General features: G+C 41.3%; 1 protein-coding gene across 2 annotated transcripts in view; it reads left to right on the forward strand.

Moving 5' to 3' along the window:
* Positions 1-15196, forward strand: part of MRE11 (MRE11 homolog, double strand break repair nuclease) — a 39905-nt gene extending 24709 nt beyond the window's left edge. For both annotated transcript variants that reach the window (XM_063127133.1, XM_063127134.1), the window contains exons 17-20: positions 5757-5815; positions 7839-7906; positions 9277-9355; positions 14873-15196. In XM_063127133.1, the coding sequence (XP_062983203.1) occupies positions 5757-5815; positions 7839-7906; positions 9277-9355; positions 14873-14920 (254 nt within the window). In that variant the 3' untranslated portion in view covers positions 14921-15196. The remainder of the gene's footprint in view (positions 1-5756; positions 5816-7838; positions 7907-9276; positions 9356-14872) is intronic.
* The last annotated feature ends 3521 nt before the right edge of the window (positions 15197-18717 follow it).

Consider the following 18717-nt stretch of genomic DNA (forward strand, 5'->3'; position numbering starts at 1 on the left):
AATTAAGAGGGTATCTATAGCCAAAGATTTGCCTGTCACCCAAAGCCTCTGAAAGGTTAACTTTCATTGTATAGCAAGGGGAGGAGAGTTAAATATCCAGCTGCTGTTACACAAAAATGTGTGTTCCTACTGTTTGCCTCTATATCTGCTGATTTATGGGCTTGTGTGCAAATTCTCTATGTAAAATAAAAGGCATATTTATGCAGCAGCAGCAGCTAGTACGAGATACGTTCCCTTCAACACTTCCAGTTGTTCCCCTACGGGTGGTTACGATGGATGAGATGTGTGAGCCGCTAGAACAAAGGAAGCGCACAATAGGGAGTTGACAATGCACCGTGTGGAGTATTGTAATAATTTTCTGGAGTGAAAAGTCTGCTTATTAAGCTGCGAAGGTCATTGTATGTAAGCCAGCGTGGTGTCTTCATTGCCTTTGAGTTTGAACAGCATATTTTATGTTTAATTCTCCTAACTGTTTCACGGTGAGGCTTTTGTTTGGTATCAAGAAAACTGATTGTAGAACTTGCTGCTTTTCTGTCAAGGTTGTTGAAAGGGAAAAGGGAAATACCAGAATATTGATTCTGTCTTCTGCATCCCTACTGGAATAAGAGAAGAGACCAGAGCTATTGACCTGGTTGGCACTCAACAGTAAACCAGCTGTTGTTTGCTCCTGATTGGCTCCTCCTTCCCTTGGAAATGGCTAGACAAGCCAGGGATGCTCCATCTCTGGCTTGGTTAGCATTTATTTATTTATTACATTTTTCAGGTCCCACCACACCGCCCAATAGCCAAAGCTCTCTGGGCGGTTCACAAAAATTAAAACCATAATAAAACAACCAACACAAATACAAAATACAAGATAAAAAGCACAACCAGTATAAAACCACGCAGCAAAATTGATATAAGATTAAAATACAGAGTTAGAACAGTAAAATTTAACAGCAAAATTTAAATTTACGTAAGTTAAAATTAAGTGTTAAAATACTGAGAGAATAAAAAGGTCCAGCTGACGACGAAAAGAGTACAGTGTAGGCGCCAGGCGGACCTCTCTGGGGAGCTCATTCCACAACCGGGGTGCCACAGCGGAGAAAGCCCTTTTCCTGTTAGCCTAGTAGCATTGTGTCTGAACCCTGCACTCTGGCTGGTCTCTCCCCAGAGTTGGAAAACAGGGTTTGTTCCTGGGTTCAAACTCTGATTTGACAGGGCAGAGACCAGCCAAAGTTGTAAGTTCAGATGTAATGCATCCCTGGCTTGTTTAGCTTCTTCTTCTGGCAGGAGAAACTTAAGTGGGGGGCGATCGAGTCACTCGCTCATTCATGGTAACCCAAGGTTTTAAAAGAAATTCAACTTGGTTACCATTACTTTGAAATCAGGCCTATGTTAGCCATAACAGGACGTTGGTGGAGGTATCAATAACATGGCTGATGTCGCTAAGTTAATTGACGAGTATTTTTTCCTATGGGGCTTCATTGGGTTATAAGGAGAGCAGGAACTCTCCTGATAACCTAATATAAGAAGAATGAGATATGAGATATTTTGCCTTGGCCACTCCGTCCAAAGAATTCAGTTTGGGTAACTATCCTCAAAGGACCTACAATCTCCATCACATAAGGAATGGGCAAGCAGAGGAAGGGAGAAAGAGAAGTCAATTTAGAACCTGAAGCTATCCATGTTTACACAAAAGTGGGCCTGTCCCAACAACATGCTAAGCCATGGTTAGGCCGATAACCCTTTTGCAGTGAATGGTCAGTGAATGTGTTTAAACCGTGGTTATGTAGCCACTGTAGTTAGTAATGGTTCACATGACACACTAAGTCATAGTTCACTCAACAAGCTAAGCCATATTGTTTAGCTCAGAATGCTTAACCACCGTGGCTTAGTGTGTTGTCTGAACAGGGTCGTTAAGTGCTATCTATTTCCATGCAACTTATTTCCATATGCGTGTGTAAGATTTCAACTGTGCAGCCCAATCATAGTATAGTAGAGTTGGAAGGGGCCTAAAAGGCCAACGAGTCCACCCCCCTGCTCAATGCAGGAATCCACCCTACAGCATACTTGACAGGTGGCTGTCCAGGTGCCTCTTGAATGCCTCTAGTGTGGGAGAGTCCACAACCTCCCTAGGTAACTGATTCCATTGTTGTACTGCTCTAACAGTCAGGAAGTTTTCCCTGATGTCCAGCCAGAATCTGGCTTCCTATAACTTGAGCCCGTTATTCCGTGTCCTGCACTCTGGGAGGATCGAGAAGAGATCCTGGCCCTCCTCTGTGTGACAACCTTTTAAGTATTTGAAGAGTGCTATCATGTCTGATTTCTGTCTGTGTTTATTCATGAGTCCCACTGATTTCAGTGAGAACTTATACTCACCTAAGTGTGCAGACAATTGCAACCCTTTTTTGTTATATGTTTACGTTTTTTCCTAGTTTTTTATTTAGGTTGTCCTCGTATCTATGTCACAATTCTAACAACATAAGAAGTGTCCTGATGCTGGATCAGACAGAGGGACCATCTAGTCCAGCACTCTGTTCACACAATGTTCAACCGGCTGTTGGTCATGGACCAACAAAGCAGGACACGGTGCAACAGCACCCTCCCCCCCCATGTTCCCCAGCAACTGGTGCATATAGGCCTACTGCCTCGAATACTAGAGATAGCACACAACCATCAGGGCTAGAAGCCATGGATAGCCTTCTTCTCTAACCCTGTTTTAAAACCATCCAAATCGGTAGCCATCATTACATAGTCATGAAAACTATGCACTGTGTGAAGAGTACTTCTTTTTATTTGTCCTGAATCTCCCACCAATCAGCTTCATGGGATGACCCCAGCTTCTAGTATTATGGGAGGAGAAAAATGTCTCCCTGTCCACATTCTCCACACCATGCATAATTTTGTACACCTCTATCATGTCTCCCCTCAGCTCCCTTTTTTCCAAGCTAAACAATCCCAGCTGTTGTAACCTTCCCTCATAGGGAAGCTGCTCCAGCCCCTTGAGCATTTCAGTTGCCCTTTCCTGCACTTTTTTTCAGCTCTAGAATATCCTTTCTAATAATGCCTAACCTGGAGTTTGCCTTCTTTACAGCGGCCGCACACTGGGTGGACATTTTTATCTGTCCACCACAGCCCCAAGATCTCTTTCTTGTTCGGTCACCATCAGCTCAAATCTCATCAGGTTATACTTGAAGTTGCGTTTTTTTGCCCCAACGTGTGTCACCTTACACTTGCTTACATTGAACCGCATCTGCCGTTTGGATGCTCACTCTCCCAGCTTGGCGAAATCCCTTTGGAGCTCCTCAAAATCCCTTTTTGTTTTAACAATTTTAAATAATTTGGTGTCATCGGCAAACTTGGCCACTTTACTTCTCACTCCGAATTCCAGATCATTTTTGAAGAGGTTGAAAAGAATTGGTCCCAATACTGATCCCTGTGGAGCCCCACTATTTACTTCCCTCCATTGGGAGAATTTACCATTTATTCCTACTCTCTGTTTTCTGTTCACCAGTTACTAATCCATAAGAGGACCTCTCCTCTTATTCCATGACTGCTAAGTTTGTTCAGGAGTCTTTGTGAGGGACTTTATCAAAAGCCTTTTGGAAGTCCAAGTAAACATCACCCTGGTCTACATGTTTGTTGATATTCTCAAAGAATTCTAGAAGATTAGTGAAATTCTAGCTTTTCCTCCTTCTCCTTTCAAAGTGGTTGCATTCTCCCTAGCTATTCTCCCTAGTTATTGTATTGGATAGAATAAGCCAGCCTCCCCAAATCTGATGTCCTCCAGATGTTTTAGACTTCAACTCCCATAAGGCCCAGATAGCATGGCCAATAGTCAGGAATGCCAGGAATTGTAGTCTAAAACATCTGGGAAGCATCATGTTGGAAAAGGCTAGTAAGTTACAATTTTGCAACTAAGATTGTAGTGCCTGAATTTGCTTTCCTTTTCCCCCTCCCCCTCCTCCCTCCCAATCCCCTTTCCTTTTGTGTCATGTCTTTTAGATTGTAAGCCTGTGGGCAGGGACTGTCAAGAAATACTTTTGTAAGCCGCCGTGAGAGCCTTTTTTGGCTGAATGGCGGCATAAAAATCCTTAAATAAATAAAATAAATAGTATTAGCCATGTAGATGGAGTGAAAAAAAAGGTAGAGGAAATGGATGGGGCATGCATAATGGGAGTAGGGGCAGCATCAAATGACTGGGATTGTTGAAGCTAAGTGTGCAAGCAGAAAATTTCTGATGAGGTTGAGGTACATTCCATGTATTTAGATGCAGCCAGAATTTACTACTTGATTTGAAAATAAAGCCTGCCTTCAAGTATTCTCTTTGAGATTCTCTTTGAGAACTGAATCCTGTGCTTGGTCTAATTACTGTTTCAGAACACATTGTTGCTTCTCTTGTGGGGCTGCATAATTCTGAAATGTGGGCACTGCCTCAAAAGAATGTTTAGTGCCCACAAATTAATCCCAACTGCCTGATACTGCACGGCCATCTATTAAAAAGGTCAGTTTGTCCGATGGTGATCCTGTATTATGATCCTTCTGAAGAGGAGAGCAGCAATTTGGCTGCCATCTGGACAATCATCACAAATAAGGGAAAGTAGCTGAAAATAAATGGCCTCGTTTTTAAAAATTGGTTTAATTAAAGGAAGCTGATTAAAATATCTCATGGCCGCTCCTTCCATTACAGCTTAATAAAGAGGAGATTGTTTATGCCAGTTGTTTCAGTATATTTCGTGGAAATGGTTGAGTGCCTACATCCATTCCAAGTTACAGAATGAAAAACTGCATGGGTAGGAAGGCAAAGCTTGTACTGCCTGTTTACACTTCCCTGTGCCTGTTTGCATTCTCTTTCCCTCCTTATTGTTTACTACAACTTTATTAGATTGTAAGCCTATGCGGCAGGGTCTTGCTATTTACTGTGTATAATCTGTACAGCACCATGTACATTGATGGTGCTATATAAATAATAATAATAATAATAATAATAATAATAATAATAATAATAATAATAATAATAGTTAGGCACTTTTCTGTAGCTCTCTGACCTGCGGTTGGTGCATATCTAAACATTCCTGAACCCTTAACCATGGTTAAGGGATTGGAATTGGGCCCCTGGGATAATGGGCTGATTCTCACCAGCGCCTTCTCTGTTCCAGCTCAAAAAGGCTAAATCTGACTAGGATTCAGTGTTGACCAGAGTTTTAAAACCAGCTTCAAATCCTGGTTAAGATCAAACATTGGTTAGCCTTAACCATGTTTATGGCTGGTGTCAGCATATGCCTTAACCATGGTTAAGTAATTGTACATAAAAGAATTGGGTGTCTTTAGAGCTTTTTCAAAATAATGCTGCTAAAATATACTGTTTTTTACTCTAATTTGAATGATCATGCTTCTTGACATTTCCTTAAAAATTTGTACATCACACATTCCCCCACCATTTTATTTAGCACAGTGTTGAAACTTCATTAGCGCTTGCCTATTTTTCACGCACGTACTGTGTATTTCATGGGCTTCTTCTTCATCTGATCTGTGATTGTCAGACATCAATAAGTTGTCTGTTTGGTAATCCTTCAGAATCCCAGTCTTTGTAGCACGAAGTGTGTTTCAAAGTCTGTAAGCTTTTTGATGTCAATTACTTACTTTACAAAACATGATTGACATTTTGAACCACTTCGGTCTGCGGGTTTTTTTTAGGATGTAACAAATTCTTCAGAAGAGCTTTGTGCATATTGGTACCCTACAATAATACTTCTTACTCTGATTTATTCTAGCTTTTAAATCGTCGAGACAGCAACCTTCCCGAAATATGCCTGCCAAGAGTTATTCGGAGGTGAGTAGTTACTTTACTGATCTACATATTGCAAAATTCCCTTTTTGTCTGATGCACAGTAGATATTGGGCATACGTATTTAACAAGGCTTCAATAATTTTTATTTATTTATTTATTACATTTTTATACCGTCCAATAGCCGAAGCTCTCTGGGCGGTTCACAAAAATTAAAACCATAATAAAACAACCAACAGGTTAAAAGCACAAATACAAAATACAGTATAAAAAGCACAACCAGGATAAAAACCACGCAGCAAAACTGATATAAAATTAAAATACAGAGTTAAAACAGTAAAATTTAAGTTAAAATTAAGTGTTAAAATACTGAGAGAATAAAAAGGTCTTCAGCTGGCAACGAAAAGAGTACAGTGTAGGCACCAGGCGGACCTCTCTGGGGAGCTCATTCCACAACCGGGGTGCCACAGCGGAGAATGCCCTCCTCCTAGTAGCCACCTGCCTCACTTCCTTTGGCAGGGGCTCACGGAGAAGGGCCCCTGTAGATGATCTTAAGGTCTGGGCAGGTACATATGGGAGGAGGGGTTCCTTCAAATAACCTGGCCCCAAACCATTTAGGGCTTTAAATGTCAATACCAGCACTTTGAATCGGGCCCGGACCTGGTCTGGCAGCCAATGAAGTTGTAAAGGGACTGGCATAATGTGATCTTGCCGGCCAGTCCCTGTTAGTAAATGGGCTGCCCTGTTTTGTATCAGCTGAAGCTTCCGGACCGTTTTCAAAGGCAGCCCCACGTATAATGCATTGCAGTAATCCAAACGAGAGGTTATGAGAGCATGGATAACTGTAGCTAGGCTATCTCTGTCCAGATAAGGGCATAGTTGGTATATCAACCTAAGCTGATAAAAGGTGCTCTTTGCACTGAGTTCGCCTGTGCCTCAAGTGACAGTTCTGGATCCAAGAGCATCCCCAAACTACAGACCCGATCCTTTAGGGAGAGTGCAACCCCGTACAGGACAGGGCAAACATCACCTCGCCGGACAGATGAACCACCCGCTAACAGTACCTCCGTCTTGTCTGGATTGAGTCTGTTTGTTAGCCCTCATCCAGTCCATTACCGTGCCCAGGCACTGGTTCAGAACAGCCACTGCCTTACCTGGGTTTGATGGAAAGGTAGAGCTGGGTATCATCCACATATTGATGACACCTCAGTCCACATCTCCGGATAACCTCCCCCAGCGGCTTCATGTATATGTTAAGCAGCATAGGGGATAAGATAGAGCCCTGTGGAACCCCATGGCTTAGGAGCCATGGCACAGAGCAATAATCCCCCAGCACCACCTTCAGGAATCAGCCATCCAAGTAGGAGCGGAACCACTGCAACGCAGAAAAATTCTCACCATGGCGAGTATGGTGCCGGCATGAGAGGCAGCCAGCTGTTTGGAACTGCAGAGATCTCCCCAGCAGTTGCTTGGCACTCCGCACTTAGTCTCCAGCTCCAAAGTTCAAAGGAAGCCTGTTTAGCATAATGCATAAACAAGGCACTTGGAGAGCCTTGGCCAAACCGACAGACAACAATGCCCGATACTGCTGCTGGACGCTGCTCAGAAGCACCATTAGGCCGGAAAGGCTGGCAGGAGAATGGCGCCCAACTGGATGCTCTCTTCACTGGCCCTTCACTTGGGAAAAGGCCAGAGGGGAGGGGTTCAGACACTGCTATGGAAAGGTGCTAGAGCACCTTCAAGTGGCAGCACCCAAGCCAGAGTGCTCCTTTGCAGAATGGTGCTTGCCTTGGTGGAATGGGAAACTGGCAATGGCAATATTTGGCTTGGCCAGCAAAGCCAGTCAAAAACCATAGATCCTTGTATTTAACATGTATAGTTTGCTTTCCCACCAGTAGATGGCTCATAATGCAGAATGAATGTTATCTAGAACCATCTTAAAATCAGTCTGAAAAGCAGAGAAGGTGATAACAAAGTGAGCAGGCAACAAAAGGGGAAAAAAAACCAGGGTGGGTGGGTAGGTGTTGGAAATACCAATATATACCATTATTCTTTTCCTCCCTTCTAGGTAATTGAAGATGATGACTCTGATTTGGAAGAAGGGTCCTTTACTCCCTCTTCCACCGCAAATCTAAGGTTGGTGCAATCATTTCCGTGAACTTGCAGGTTGTTTGGAAAGTGTGTAGGAAAAAGAAAAATGGGAATGCACCAGGTATGGGAGAAGAAGGGGAGGTGGCCTCCAAGTGCGCAGAAATAATGGTTAATCAGTTTAACTTAATGTTCACTGTGTTAAGATTGAGATACAATGCTAATCTATTATCTGTGGTTTGTATTTTATCAGAGACCTGGTGGGGTATTTACAAAAGCCCAGTTTCAAACAATCGTTCCCAAGTGTTTTCCAGGAGTTAGGCATGCCCTGTGGATATTTTTTTATCGTTTTCCTTTAAACAGGAGGATATTCTCACCCACCCTTCTGCATTGCCATTTCAAAAACCACTTTTGAAACTCTTCTCAGTTTCAAAAAAGGGTTTGCCATGTAGTATTGAAATGCTGTTGTTTGAGAAAGTCCAAAGCTTCTTGGGTGTATGGAATTAGTTTGAGGTTTGCGTTTCAGACCAAAATGTAAAACAGCTTTATTTTTTAGCCCAAAGATAAAGTAGAGATAAGGAAAGAAATTTGTTTAGTTTGTATTTTAATATAAACTGTTCTAATTCGCACTTGCAGAACTAATCCACAATCTGGGACGCAATTATTCTTGCATTTTTTCATTTTGAATTTTGCGAAGCCATTCTCCAATGAAAAAATGCATACATTAGGAGAAATGCATACAAAATTTTAACACGGACTTCAGTAAAAAAATTGCAGACTGGTGCAGATATGGGATAGAATAAACTTGCACTTCAAAGTTGTAGAAACTGAAACAAAACGGATTCATCCATCCCTAGAAATAACTGGTTTCCCTTTAGCTAATCTGGCTAATCTTTCCCTTAGCTAATTGCCTTTCTGCTTAGCAGGGCTTCCAAGGCAATATACATATTTTAAACAGTCCCATGCAAATCAAATTAAATATTAAAGACAGAGCAAAACAAAACCATCTTTAAAACAAACCAAAGAGCAAATTAATCCAGTTTTAAAACCCAATGAAATCCAGATGGGACAAAAACGTGTTTACAAGGGCCTGCCTAAAGCTAAGCAAAGATGGGGCCAAACTGTCATAAGGCGGGAATTCCACAGTCAGGGTGATGGGTCATGTGTACCCATCAGCTTGGTAGCAGGACAGACAACAGACTCTCTGAAGGAGATAATAAATTACGGGCAGGTTCATATGAAGTAGAGGCGATCTTTCAGATATCCTGGGCCCAAACCATTTAGGGCTATATAGGTAAGAATCAACACCTTGAATTGGGCTTGGAAACAAATTGGAAGCCAATACAATCGGTATAAGGTCTATGATTTGTAGTGTCTTTCATTGATGGTGACAACCATATCCTTTTTATAATGCTTAGATTATCGAGCACATCAGCATCTAGCAGAAGCTGCTCACAGAGCCAGGCACCAAGAGGAATAAACTTTGAATCAGATGAGGTATAAGTCTTCTCTTCACCATATTTCCTTTAATCTGTAAGCAAAATATCAATGGACAATGTTTTGTGTTACGTTTCCTTACATTTGTTTAGTAGCAATCCTACTTGTTCTCTAACTTCCTTTTTTTTAAAGCGCTGTGTACCAGCTTCCTGGTGCTCTGTGTTCACTGTGTCTGAAAAGGATCAATAGCAGTTACTAGAAAATGTAGAGAGAAGCCCTATATGAAAGATGTGCTTAAATGTCCATGCTTCAGTTCCAGTAGGACTCAATGTTGCCTTCCAGTAATCCAATTCAGCCAAGGTTTCCCTTGCTTGCAGGCCAGGCAGAGAAAGAAGTAAAATGAGAAACAATTCTAGAAGGATAAGAACTTAAATTATGGTGGCTGATTATTGGTTTGAATGCTGGGAGTTGCAAATAACTGCCTAAAAATATACTAGCTGGCACCAGAAAACACTCTTACTCTGTTTCTGTTTCTCCAGATTTCCGTATGACTCTTGTTTGGGTGTAAGTTTTAGACAGCTCCTCACACGCTTACTGACAGGGCTGGCCTAAACCTGACAACTGGGTGTGTTGCCAGAATTTATGAGTTGCCTGCCACTGCTGTGTAATAGTCTTCATGAAAGAGCACCTTGGTTGCATTTTCAGATTTATCCCTTTATTCAATGCTGGCTAATATAGATGGAATGGGGATTTAATAAGTTCCTACAGGAAGCCAGTATTTAGTGCCGATTATCTAATGCGCAACACAGTAGTGTGACTGTCTTCCTGACCTTGCTGCAGAGGGCACTTTCACTGGAGGTAAGAATGTCCTCCATAGCTAGTAGAGCCTTTTTCATAGTGGCACCTTTAGAATTCCAAGATTTGGCAGGTCTGGAGTTTTCGCCGGCTCAAGTGTGCCGTTAAGAGCTTTCTTTTTAGGCAGTCATTCAGACTTTGAGCCTTGGGGGTTTGTTTCTTCTGTTGTGTGAGATGAATTGCTGGATCTTTTATTGTTGAATTTAATCATGGCTTTACCAGTTTTTAAATTATATGATTGTGTTTTATTTATTTTTATTTACAATATTTATATACCGCTCCCCATTCAAGAATTTCAGTGGACAAATAGAATAAAAGAATAAAAACACCAAAGTACATTTAAAAGAAATGATGTGCACATTAAACCACAGCTGGTCATGAAGAGAAGGCTTCCTGGAACAATGACGTTTTCAGGAGGCACCAGAAGGAATACAAAGTTGGTGCCTGCCTGGCCTCCGGAGGTAGGGAATCCACACCATAGGGGCCACCACATTGAAGGCTCTTCCCTGGTGGATTCCAATGAGTTGATAGGTCCATGTGAAACCACCAGGGCCATGCTGTCAGGTGACCAGGCAGGTTGATGGGGGAGAAGGCGCTCTCTCAGGTATCCTGGTCTCAAGTTGTTTAGGGCTTTGTACACTAGTACAAGAACCTTAAACCTGGCCCAGTAGCGAATAGGCAGCCAGTGCAGTTCTCTCAGCAGAGGAGTTACATGCTGGAAATGAGCAGCTCCAGACAACAGCCGAGCTGCAGCATTCTGCATTAGCTCCAGCTTCCGGAACAGCTTTAAGGGCAGCCCCTTATTATATGATGGTATTTTTCTCTGTTTGTGATTTTTTAAAAAAAATAATAATTGAAAAGCATTTTATTATTTCTAAAGAAACAGTATGAGAAAATAGTCCAATTAACCAAAAATAAAAATAAAAATACGAAATTTGCTCCACTGTCAACTCTTATTTATTTATTTATTATTTATTTATTGCACTTATATACTGCTCCCATAGCCAGGGCTCTCTGGGCGGTTTACAGAAATTGGACCATTTTGCTCTTCCACAAGCAGTAGCTGTGGATAAGGAAAAATAACTGATCTCTCTGGGAAATGTTTTTTAGATTGCTGTAATGCCTTGGGACAGACAATTACTTGTGGGTGAACTTCTCTGTTCTTAATGTAAATGATCCCTGTTTTTCAGTACATTGCATGTAGAATTGGCTCAAATTGCTAGTGGCAATAATTGCTATGCAGTGTGGTGTGGGTGTATTTAACTGAGTGAATCCATTCTTTTATAAGAGGCCCTTGGCTTTAACATATCAAAGACCTAGAAACCTGCTGCATCCCTTCCTGGAAGATTCGGGAAACCGAGATGTACGGCATTTGCTCCATCTGAGCATGATGACACATTCATCACACAAATCCAGTGCATAAGACCGTCTCTAGACTGGGTTTTCCCCTCAGCAAGACACAGAATACACCCGGAGAGGTTTCTGACCATGCCCCCATCTCCCTAATTCTTAATTCAATAGATGCTGTGGCCAAAGCTGTCCTTGTCTGAGATGGCTGGCAAACCTAACATTTGCAGAGTCCATTTGCCATTCACTGCTTCAAAACCTTTGGATGCGGAGTGGTCTACAAATATTGTAAATCAATCAATTAATTAAAACTAATCTGCAGGAATAAAACCTGGTCACCTACCATGTACTCTTAAGGCTCTCATCTGAGACACAGTCATCTCATACTTCTCCTACAAGAAAAAGGAAAAAGCTAACGCCCTCACATCCATAGAATCTAGATTAAATATACGTTTGTGCTATTACACGCCCTGTCCTTCTGTGGTTCCTAATACTGTGATCTGAACTCAGTATGAAGTTAATAGGTAATTCTCTAGGCAACTTGATTTTCTGTTAACATGTCCTTGGCAAAAATCGGGTAACCAGAGAGCAGGTAGGCAGGCTGGCTGGCTCTTGTTATATAAAAATAAATCTAATATTCTCACTCCAAGAGATGCTGGAACTCTCTTCCCAGGGAGGCTCTGTGCTACAGTTTCGGAGGCAGGCAAAAACTTTTTTGTTTCAGCAGGCTTTTGGAACTATACTGGACCTGTGTTAATGTATTGGATCCCACCTTTTTAACCTGTTACAGTTTTAAAATTTTTTAACATGTTTTTAATTTTACCGTAGGTTTAATTCTATTTTAACTTTTGTAATTTATATGTTTTGATTATATACGTTTTAATCTTGTAAACTGCCTTGAGTCCCAATACTGGGGAAAAGGCGGGATATAATAATTAATAATAATAATAATAATAGGGGTTGAGGATGCAAATCTGCAAAATCTATACATATTTTACCATTGTTGCCATTTACAAAAAAAATAGGCACTTATAAAAATATGAACAATAACAGTATCAATAACAATAAAATACAAGTAAAAACAGGATGACTACAAGATTTATAAAAGCAATGAAATATAAGCAGATTTTTAAAATAATTATAAAAGATATTCCTGAATATGGATGCTTTCGAAGCATGCTTACGAGCTGGAAGTGAGGGGGCTTGCCAGATCTCTTCAGAGAGGAAATTCCACTATCTTGGTGCAGTTACAGAAAAGGCCCTGCCTCTGGTATTCACCATATGATTTTCAGAGGAACCAGAGAGCAGGGCCTGAGATGATCCCAAATGTTGGTTTGGTTCATGTTGGGAAACAAGCAGTCGTTTGATAACTGGGTCCCAGACCATTTAAGGCTTTAAAGGTGAAATCCAGTGTTTTAAATTGAGCCCCAAAATGAATTGGTAACCATGTAAATGTTGTAGGATAGGTCTTATATGACTCGATCATCATGCTCCCACCTGCCTCATAGCAGCTGAATTAATGGCTGGAACGGCTTTCAGCCCAAGGGCCAAATTCAGTTCCCAAGAAGCAGATGGGGACCGCATTCCAGTGGTGCGTGAGGCCAAAGGCTAAAAGGGGATAGGGCCAAAATACTGTTGTAGTTTATTTCATTATTTTATTGCATTTATATACAGCCCCATAGGCACAGCTCTATTCTTTGAGTTTGGAATCATAGAATAGTAGAGTTGAAAGGGGCTGTGATGTCCTGCCCACTTGTGTTGCCTTGGCTTCACCTGAGACGCCCACAAACTAGCTGACAGGACTCTCCACGCCACCAGCACTCGGAACCACGCAATCCCCTCTGTGCTGATGACGTGTGTAAGGGTTTAGGCCTACTGCTGCTGCTCTTGTCTCGCCTTTATTCTTTAGGCCCCGCAGCTCCACAGCCCAGCAACCTAGCCCTCAGTTTCCCATTCCGCTGCCACCATTAAGTGTTCTCTCCTCAGTCACTCCTCCACGGACCACACAAGTTGTTTACATGTAATTTGAGTTTATTAACGTGAGTGAGTGCGTGTACATAAGCTTATTGGTTTCCTCAGTTCAAATGCGTACGTTTACAAGGTTTCTATCAGTTCTTTCTTTAAAAGGTTCCACTATAGAATACTACTATCTATTCTAAAGCACAATAACCCCCACCAAACCTTCCTATTCAGGATCTGCCTCTCACAGAATCATACACTTTAACTCTCTTCTAATCATCCACTTCTACCCTTCACTTCACAGAATCATAACCCACACACTCTGTTATGATCATACACTTCTCCCACAGGATCCTACACTTCTGTCTCACATCATACCCCTTACTTGCTGTCAGCTCAGACTCTCTATATAAAGCAACATTTCTCCAGCTCCTCCACCTCTCACACAGCCAATCCAAGCACTTCCCTGCCACTATCCAATCAGCACTCAGGCATTCACACACACCCCTTCTACTTTCACACTCAGCCTGTGCATAGAAATTGTAAGTACATTGAGGCCTACTTACTTCCTGGAACTTTATGCATAATATAACCCATTAACTTCACATATATTTACTTTTAATGCATATTAAGGCAGCTGAACATCACAGGGGCCTATAAGGCCATCAGGTCCAACCCCTTGCTCTTACTGCCGGTAACAGAGCCTAAAGTGAGGCATTTCAACCTTTTAGAATGGGGATAACACAGTACCAAAACTGAGAAGCCACACCCAACAGTCGGGGGCTGGGAGGAAGGGGGCTGGGACAAGGAAAGGGGCGGGGCCATATGGGGGAACCCAGAGGACCCCTGGTTTACACTCTTAGTAAGCACACCTCAGCCAATCTAGAACACGGGATTGCTTGGTCTGCACCTCTCATGTTTTATGTCCTTGCCACTAGAACATATGCAGAGGTTCTCTGCTGGCAAGTCCCTCTGCTAGGGATTGCTGACCCACCACAGACAGCAGTGTCTCAGGGCACTTAGTTGACTCGCATCTTGACAAATGAAAGATATTTCCATGTAGTGACGTTTTTGTTTGTTTGGGTCGTCAGGATAAATGATAAGATTTCTCAGGCATGTCTCAATTGCTGAAAGGAATAGTAAAAAGAAAGGAAATCATCCCACAAATTATCTCTCAGAACTTTCTTCTCTGAGGTTTAATCTGGTTGTTTTTTGTTTTTTGTTTTGCTCATTGATTCTGAAAGGGATGTTCATGAAGCAGAGACCTTAATTCCTGAACTCAATGACACTCAATTCTTTTATGAATACAGATCTCACTGTAAATGGTTGTATATTGATACTGATCTGTTAAAATTGGACTGCTTTAAAATGTGACACTATTCATGTCTTAATGAAATGTTTGTCATCAATTTACAGGATGATTTATTCAAGTCTACTTCTACTTCAAGAAGAAACAGACGATAGATTCACTGACAATTCAGATGAAAAAAGTTCCCCAGAATTCTGTGAAGTTGCCTCAAGATGTATGCAGCTTTCCCCAAATCATTTAACTGTTTATTATGCATTTCCTTGAAACACTTTGTTTCCTTGATGGAGAATTAATTGTTACTTACTCTGTATATGCAATATCACTGGAGATGAATGGGAACACTTAATAGATTGGATAAAGAGTCCCTGCGAAAAAGGGGTGGAGGGGATTTTTGCAATTCCTCCTTCCCCTTACACAGGATCTCCTGAAATCTTCTCTGTAGAACTGTGTGTGTGTGTGTTCTAGTACAATGTCTGGAGTGGGGAATCTGCAAAAAAATCAGCTCTCCTTACTCTCCAGTAGAACTGTTTACTGGATTTTAGTCCCTTCCACAGACAGAAGGGGAACCCTGAATCCAACCTAATGGAAATGTTTCAATAGCCAAATGTTCTCTCCTCTTTAAAAAAAGAAGAAAACTTTCAAGAAGATAGTGTAGTATTCCCCCCCACCCGACAACTAAATATTTCCCCCCTGTTATTAAGAAACTTTTAAAGGGTTTCCCCCCCTCCATTTCCGGTTTTTATGTATTGCAGAAGAATACATTAGAATGACTACAGACTTTGCTCTTGCTCTACAGATTTCTTAAGCCTTACACTTTAGTCAAAGAGAGGATTCTCTATAACTTAAACCTGACCCCGAGGTGACAATGTTCAGTATTGAAACCTGAATCCAGATCAGTGGTTTAATGTTACTGGCTTGCGTAAGAAGGGCCTGCTAAGGACTTGGATATACAGAATCATTCAGAAACTCGAGCTTAAAAGTAGGATTCAGTAAAAGGGGCCTTGGGAACATGTACGTAGTTTTGGCCTACAATTCCCATCATTCCTCACTCACCATTGGCTATGCTGGCTAGGGCTGTTGAAAGTTGTAGGCCAAAACCTCTGGAGGGTCACAAGCTTCCACTACATTACGATAACACCTTATACTGTGTGCATAGAATGCTTTCCTAGGAATTCCAAAGATGGCTGATGCTAGTTAGATGCATATAATTGTTAGAACAATTGGCATCAATTTTATTAATATGGATAGAAAATAGTAAATTGAGGCAGTTTATGAATAAGATGTCAAGGTCTGTCCAACACTACGTGTTTTTCTTTTTCCTTAGCTTTGTATCTCTGTCCAAATTACATCCATTGTTTCAATGATTCAGAAAAATTAGTTCAAAAATGAGTATTTGAGGATAAATTCATGGCTCATGGGCATAGTTCTTAAGATCCATGTGGTCTTGGTAAATTTTAAGTAGTGCAGTGTATTTTCACATGGAAAGTCTATATGCAATCTGGTGATTATATTTTTATATATATTTAAATAGTCATGGAGAATCATATTGGAGATCCAAGAATGTTGTGTGTATGATACAGAACTGTTAAATATGGGCTTTTTCGTAAATTCTGTTTTTCTCTTTCCCGTATATTTTATCAAGATCTCCAATGGGTTCATATTTATTCTTTTAGAATATTTAGATATTTGGTTTGATCTTACTAAAGACAGAAGCAAAATAGAGGTTCTTGATTATGCTGCAATAAGAAGAAAGGTCTGGTAGCTATGATATATGCATGGATTGATTGCATTGCAGTGCCCTTTTACTTTGATTATTTTTTTTAGTGGGGATACTTTCCTGATTTGAACCCTCAGAATCTCTGAGCATCTCAGCCTGTTTTGGTCTTCTTGACTGTCACACCAGCTTGATAGAAAGGAGTTGGGTGTCGGGTTCCATTACCTATGCAAAGTCTTTTGTAAACAAATACAAAACAGTGGGCCTTTAATTGCCTAAAACCAATTTCTCTAGATATGACTCCCCTTCTTGATTTAGTCTAGATACTACAGCTGATATTGACGAAGTCAGAAGAAAGAAGTCATGGGTGTAGAAACACCATCAGTTCAAAAAGGGCAACTCATAGATTTGGTAGGAAACATCTTCCCCTAAACAGTTATGGTTTGTTTTAATTTAGACATGTACATTACGTTGCATTAGCATACATGACCTCTAGCTCAAGGCCAATAGTGTTTGCTGATGAAATGTTTTTCCAAAGAAACATGGAAACATACAAGCATGCTGAAAGTATTAGTTGCAGTGGCTGCATAGTTGTAGAAAACCTCAGTTTTGCACCAATTGCTGAGGAGTCTTGACTGTGCCATGTTACCAAGGGGATGGATGTATAGTGAAAATCTGTTCTCTCCACATAGCAATATAAAAATTCATTTGCCTAGGAGGAAACGGGTCTGCAGACATAGCAGATCTGATATGGTTTACTAGCTGTGATTTGAAAATGAGTATTTTCACCCTAAAGACAACAGTGTTTGTCGGTTGTGGGGTTTTTTTCATGAATAAAGGGTCTAAATGATTAAAACCCAACACTATGACTTGTTTTGATGAATACGCATAAAATCTATTCTTGAAATTAAATCCGTGTTTTAGGATGCCCCTATCCTAATGGAGCATACTTGTCAATCTCAGTTGCATAGATATTTCTCTAAGGGTTACTCCCCACACAACACGATAATCAACCATGGTGTGGATCAGAATCAGTGTTGAGTTGATTATTAGTCGTCGCTGAGTTGACTTATCCCCCACTTTTTCTCCCTGCTCAGTCCTCCCACTAATTACCCATCAGCCATTGCTGCCGAAAAATCTATCCTGCTGGCTGGACTAGAGTGACAGCCACCTCTTCGATCGCTCTTGCGTTGTGACTCTGCGCCTGACAAAGTAACCAACGGTGGCCAAGGAAATAAGCAACGATACCCTCCCCACAACGCAATAACCAATGGTGGTTCAAATAGTCAACTCTGCAGTGCTGTTTATTTGCATTGGTTATTTCAGCCAAATAACCAACCGTTGGTTAAAAAACCAACCATTAACTAAACCATCATTGGTAATTGTGTTGCCTGAACCCAGTCAGTGTAGTAATTGATTGGCCAAAATCTCAATGGGCTACATTAGGGGTATGCAAGGGCTTGCCTATGTCTGCCGGATATTTTAATTATTATTATTATTATGTTTATGTTTATTTATATTTCGCCTTTTGTCCAATGCTGGGCATCAAGGCGGCATTACAAAATTTAAAACCTATACATTTAAAACCTATAAATAACAATATTCAAAGTTAAAAACATATTAAATATATTCCAATATTAAAACATTTAAAATGACAATTTTTAAAGTCCTTAGCACAGATAGAGGTCCTGATTATTCGCCAAAGGCCTGCCAGAACAAAAATGTCTTTGCCTGCCTCCTAAAGCACATCAAGGAGCGAGCCAGTCTAGTTTCCCTGGGAAGAGAGTTCCAGAGCACTGGAGCAGCCACCAAAAAGGCCCTCTCCCGCGTTTCCACCAGGTGTGCCTGTGATGGTGGTGGGACTGAGAGGGCTTCCCCTGAAAATCTTAAAGCATGGGCAGACTTGTAAGGGAGAACATGATCTTTTGGATAACCTGGACCCGAGCCTCATAGGGCTTTATCGGTCATAACCAGCACTTTGAATTGTGCCCAGAAACAAACTGGAAGCCAGTGGAGCTGTTTTAACAGGGGAGTTGTGTGCTCCCTGTAACTAGCCCCGGTCAACACTCACTGCAGCTCTTTGAACCAGCTGAAGTTTCTGAACACTCTTTAAAGGCAGACCCATGTAAAGCATGTTACAGTAATCGAATCGGGATGTAACTAAGACATGTCACCATGGCCAGGTCCAACATCCCTAGGAATGGGCACAGCTGGTGCACTACCTTTAACTGTGCAAAT

This window comes from Elgaria multicarinata, chromosome 5 (genome assembly GCF_023053635.1).
Source record: "Elgaria multicarinata webbii isolate HBS135686 ecotype San Diego chromosome 5, rElgMul1.1.pri, whole genome shotgun sequence".
NCBI lineage: Eukaryota > Metazoa > Chordata > Lepidosauria > Squamata > Anguidae > Elgaria > Elgaria multicarinata.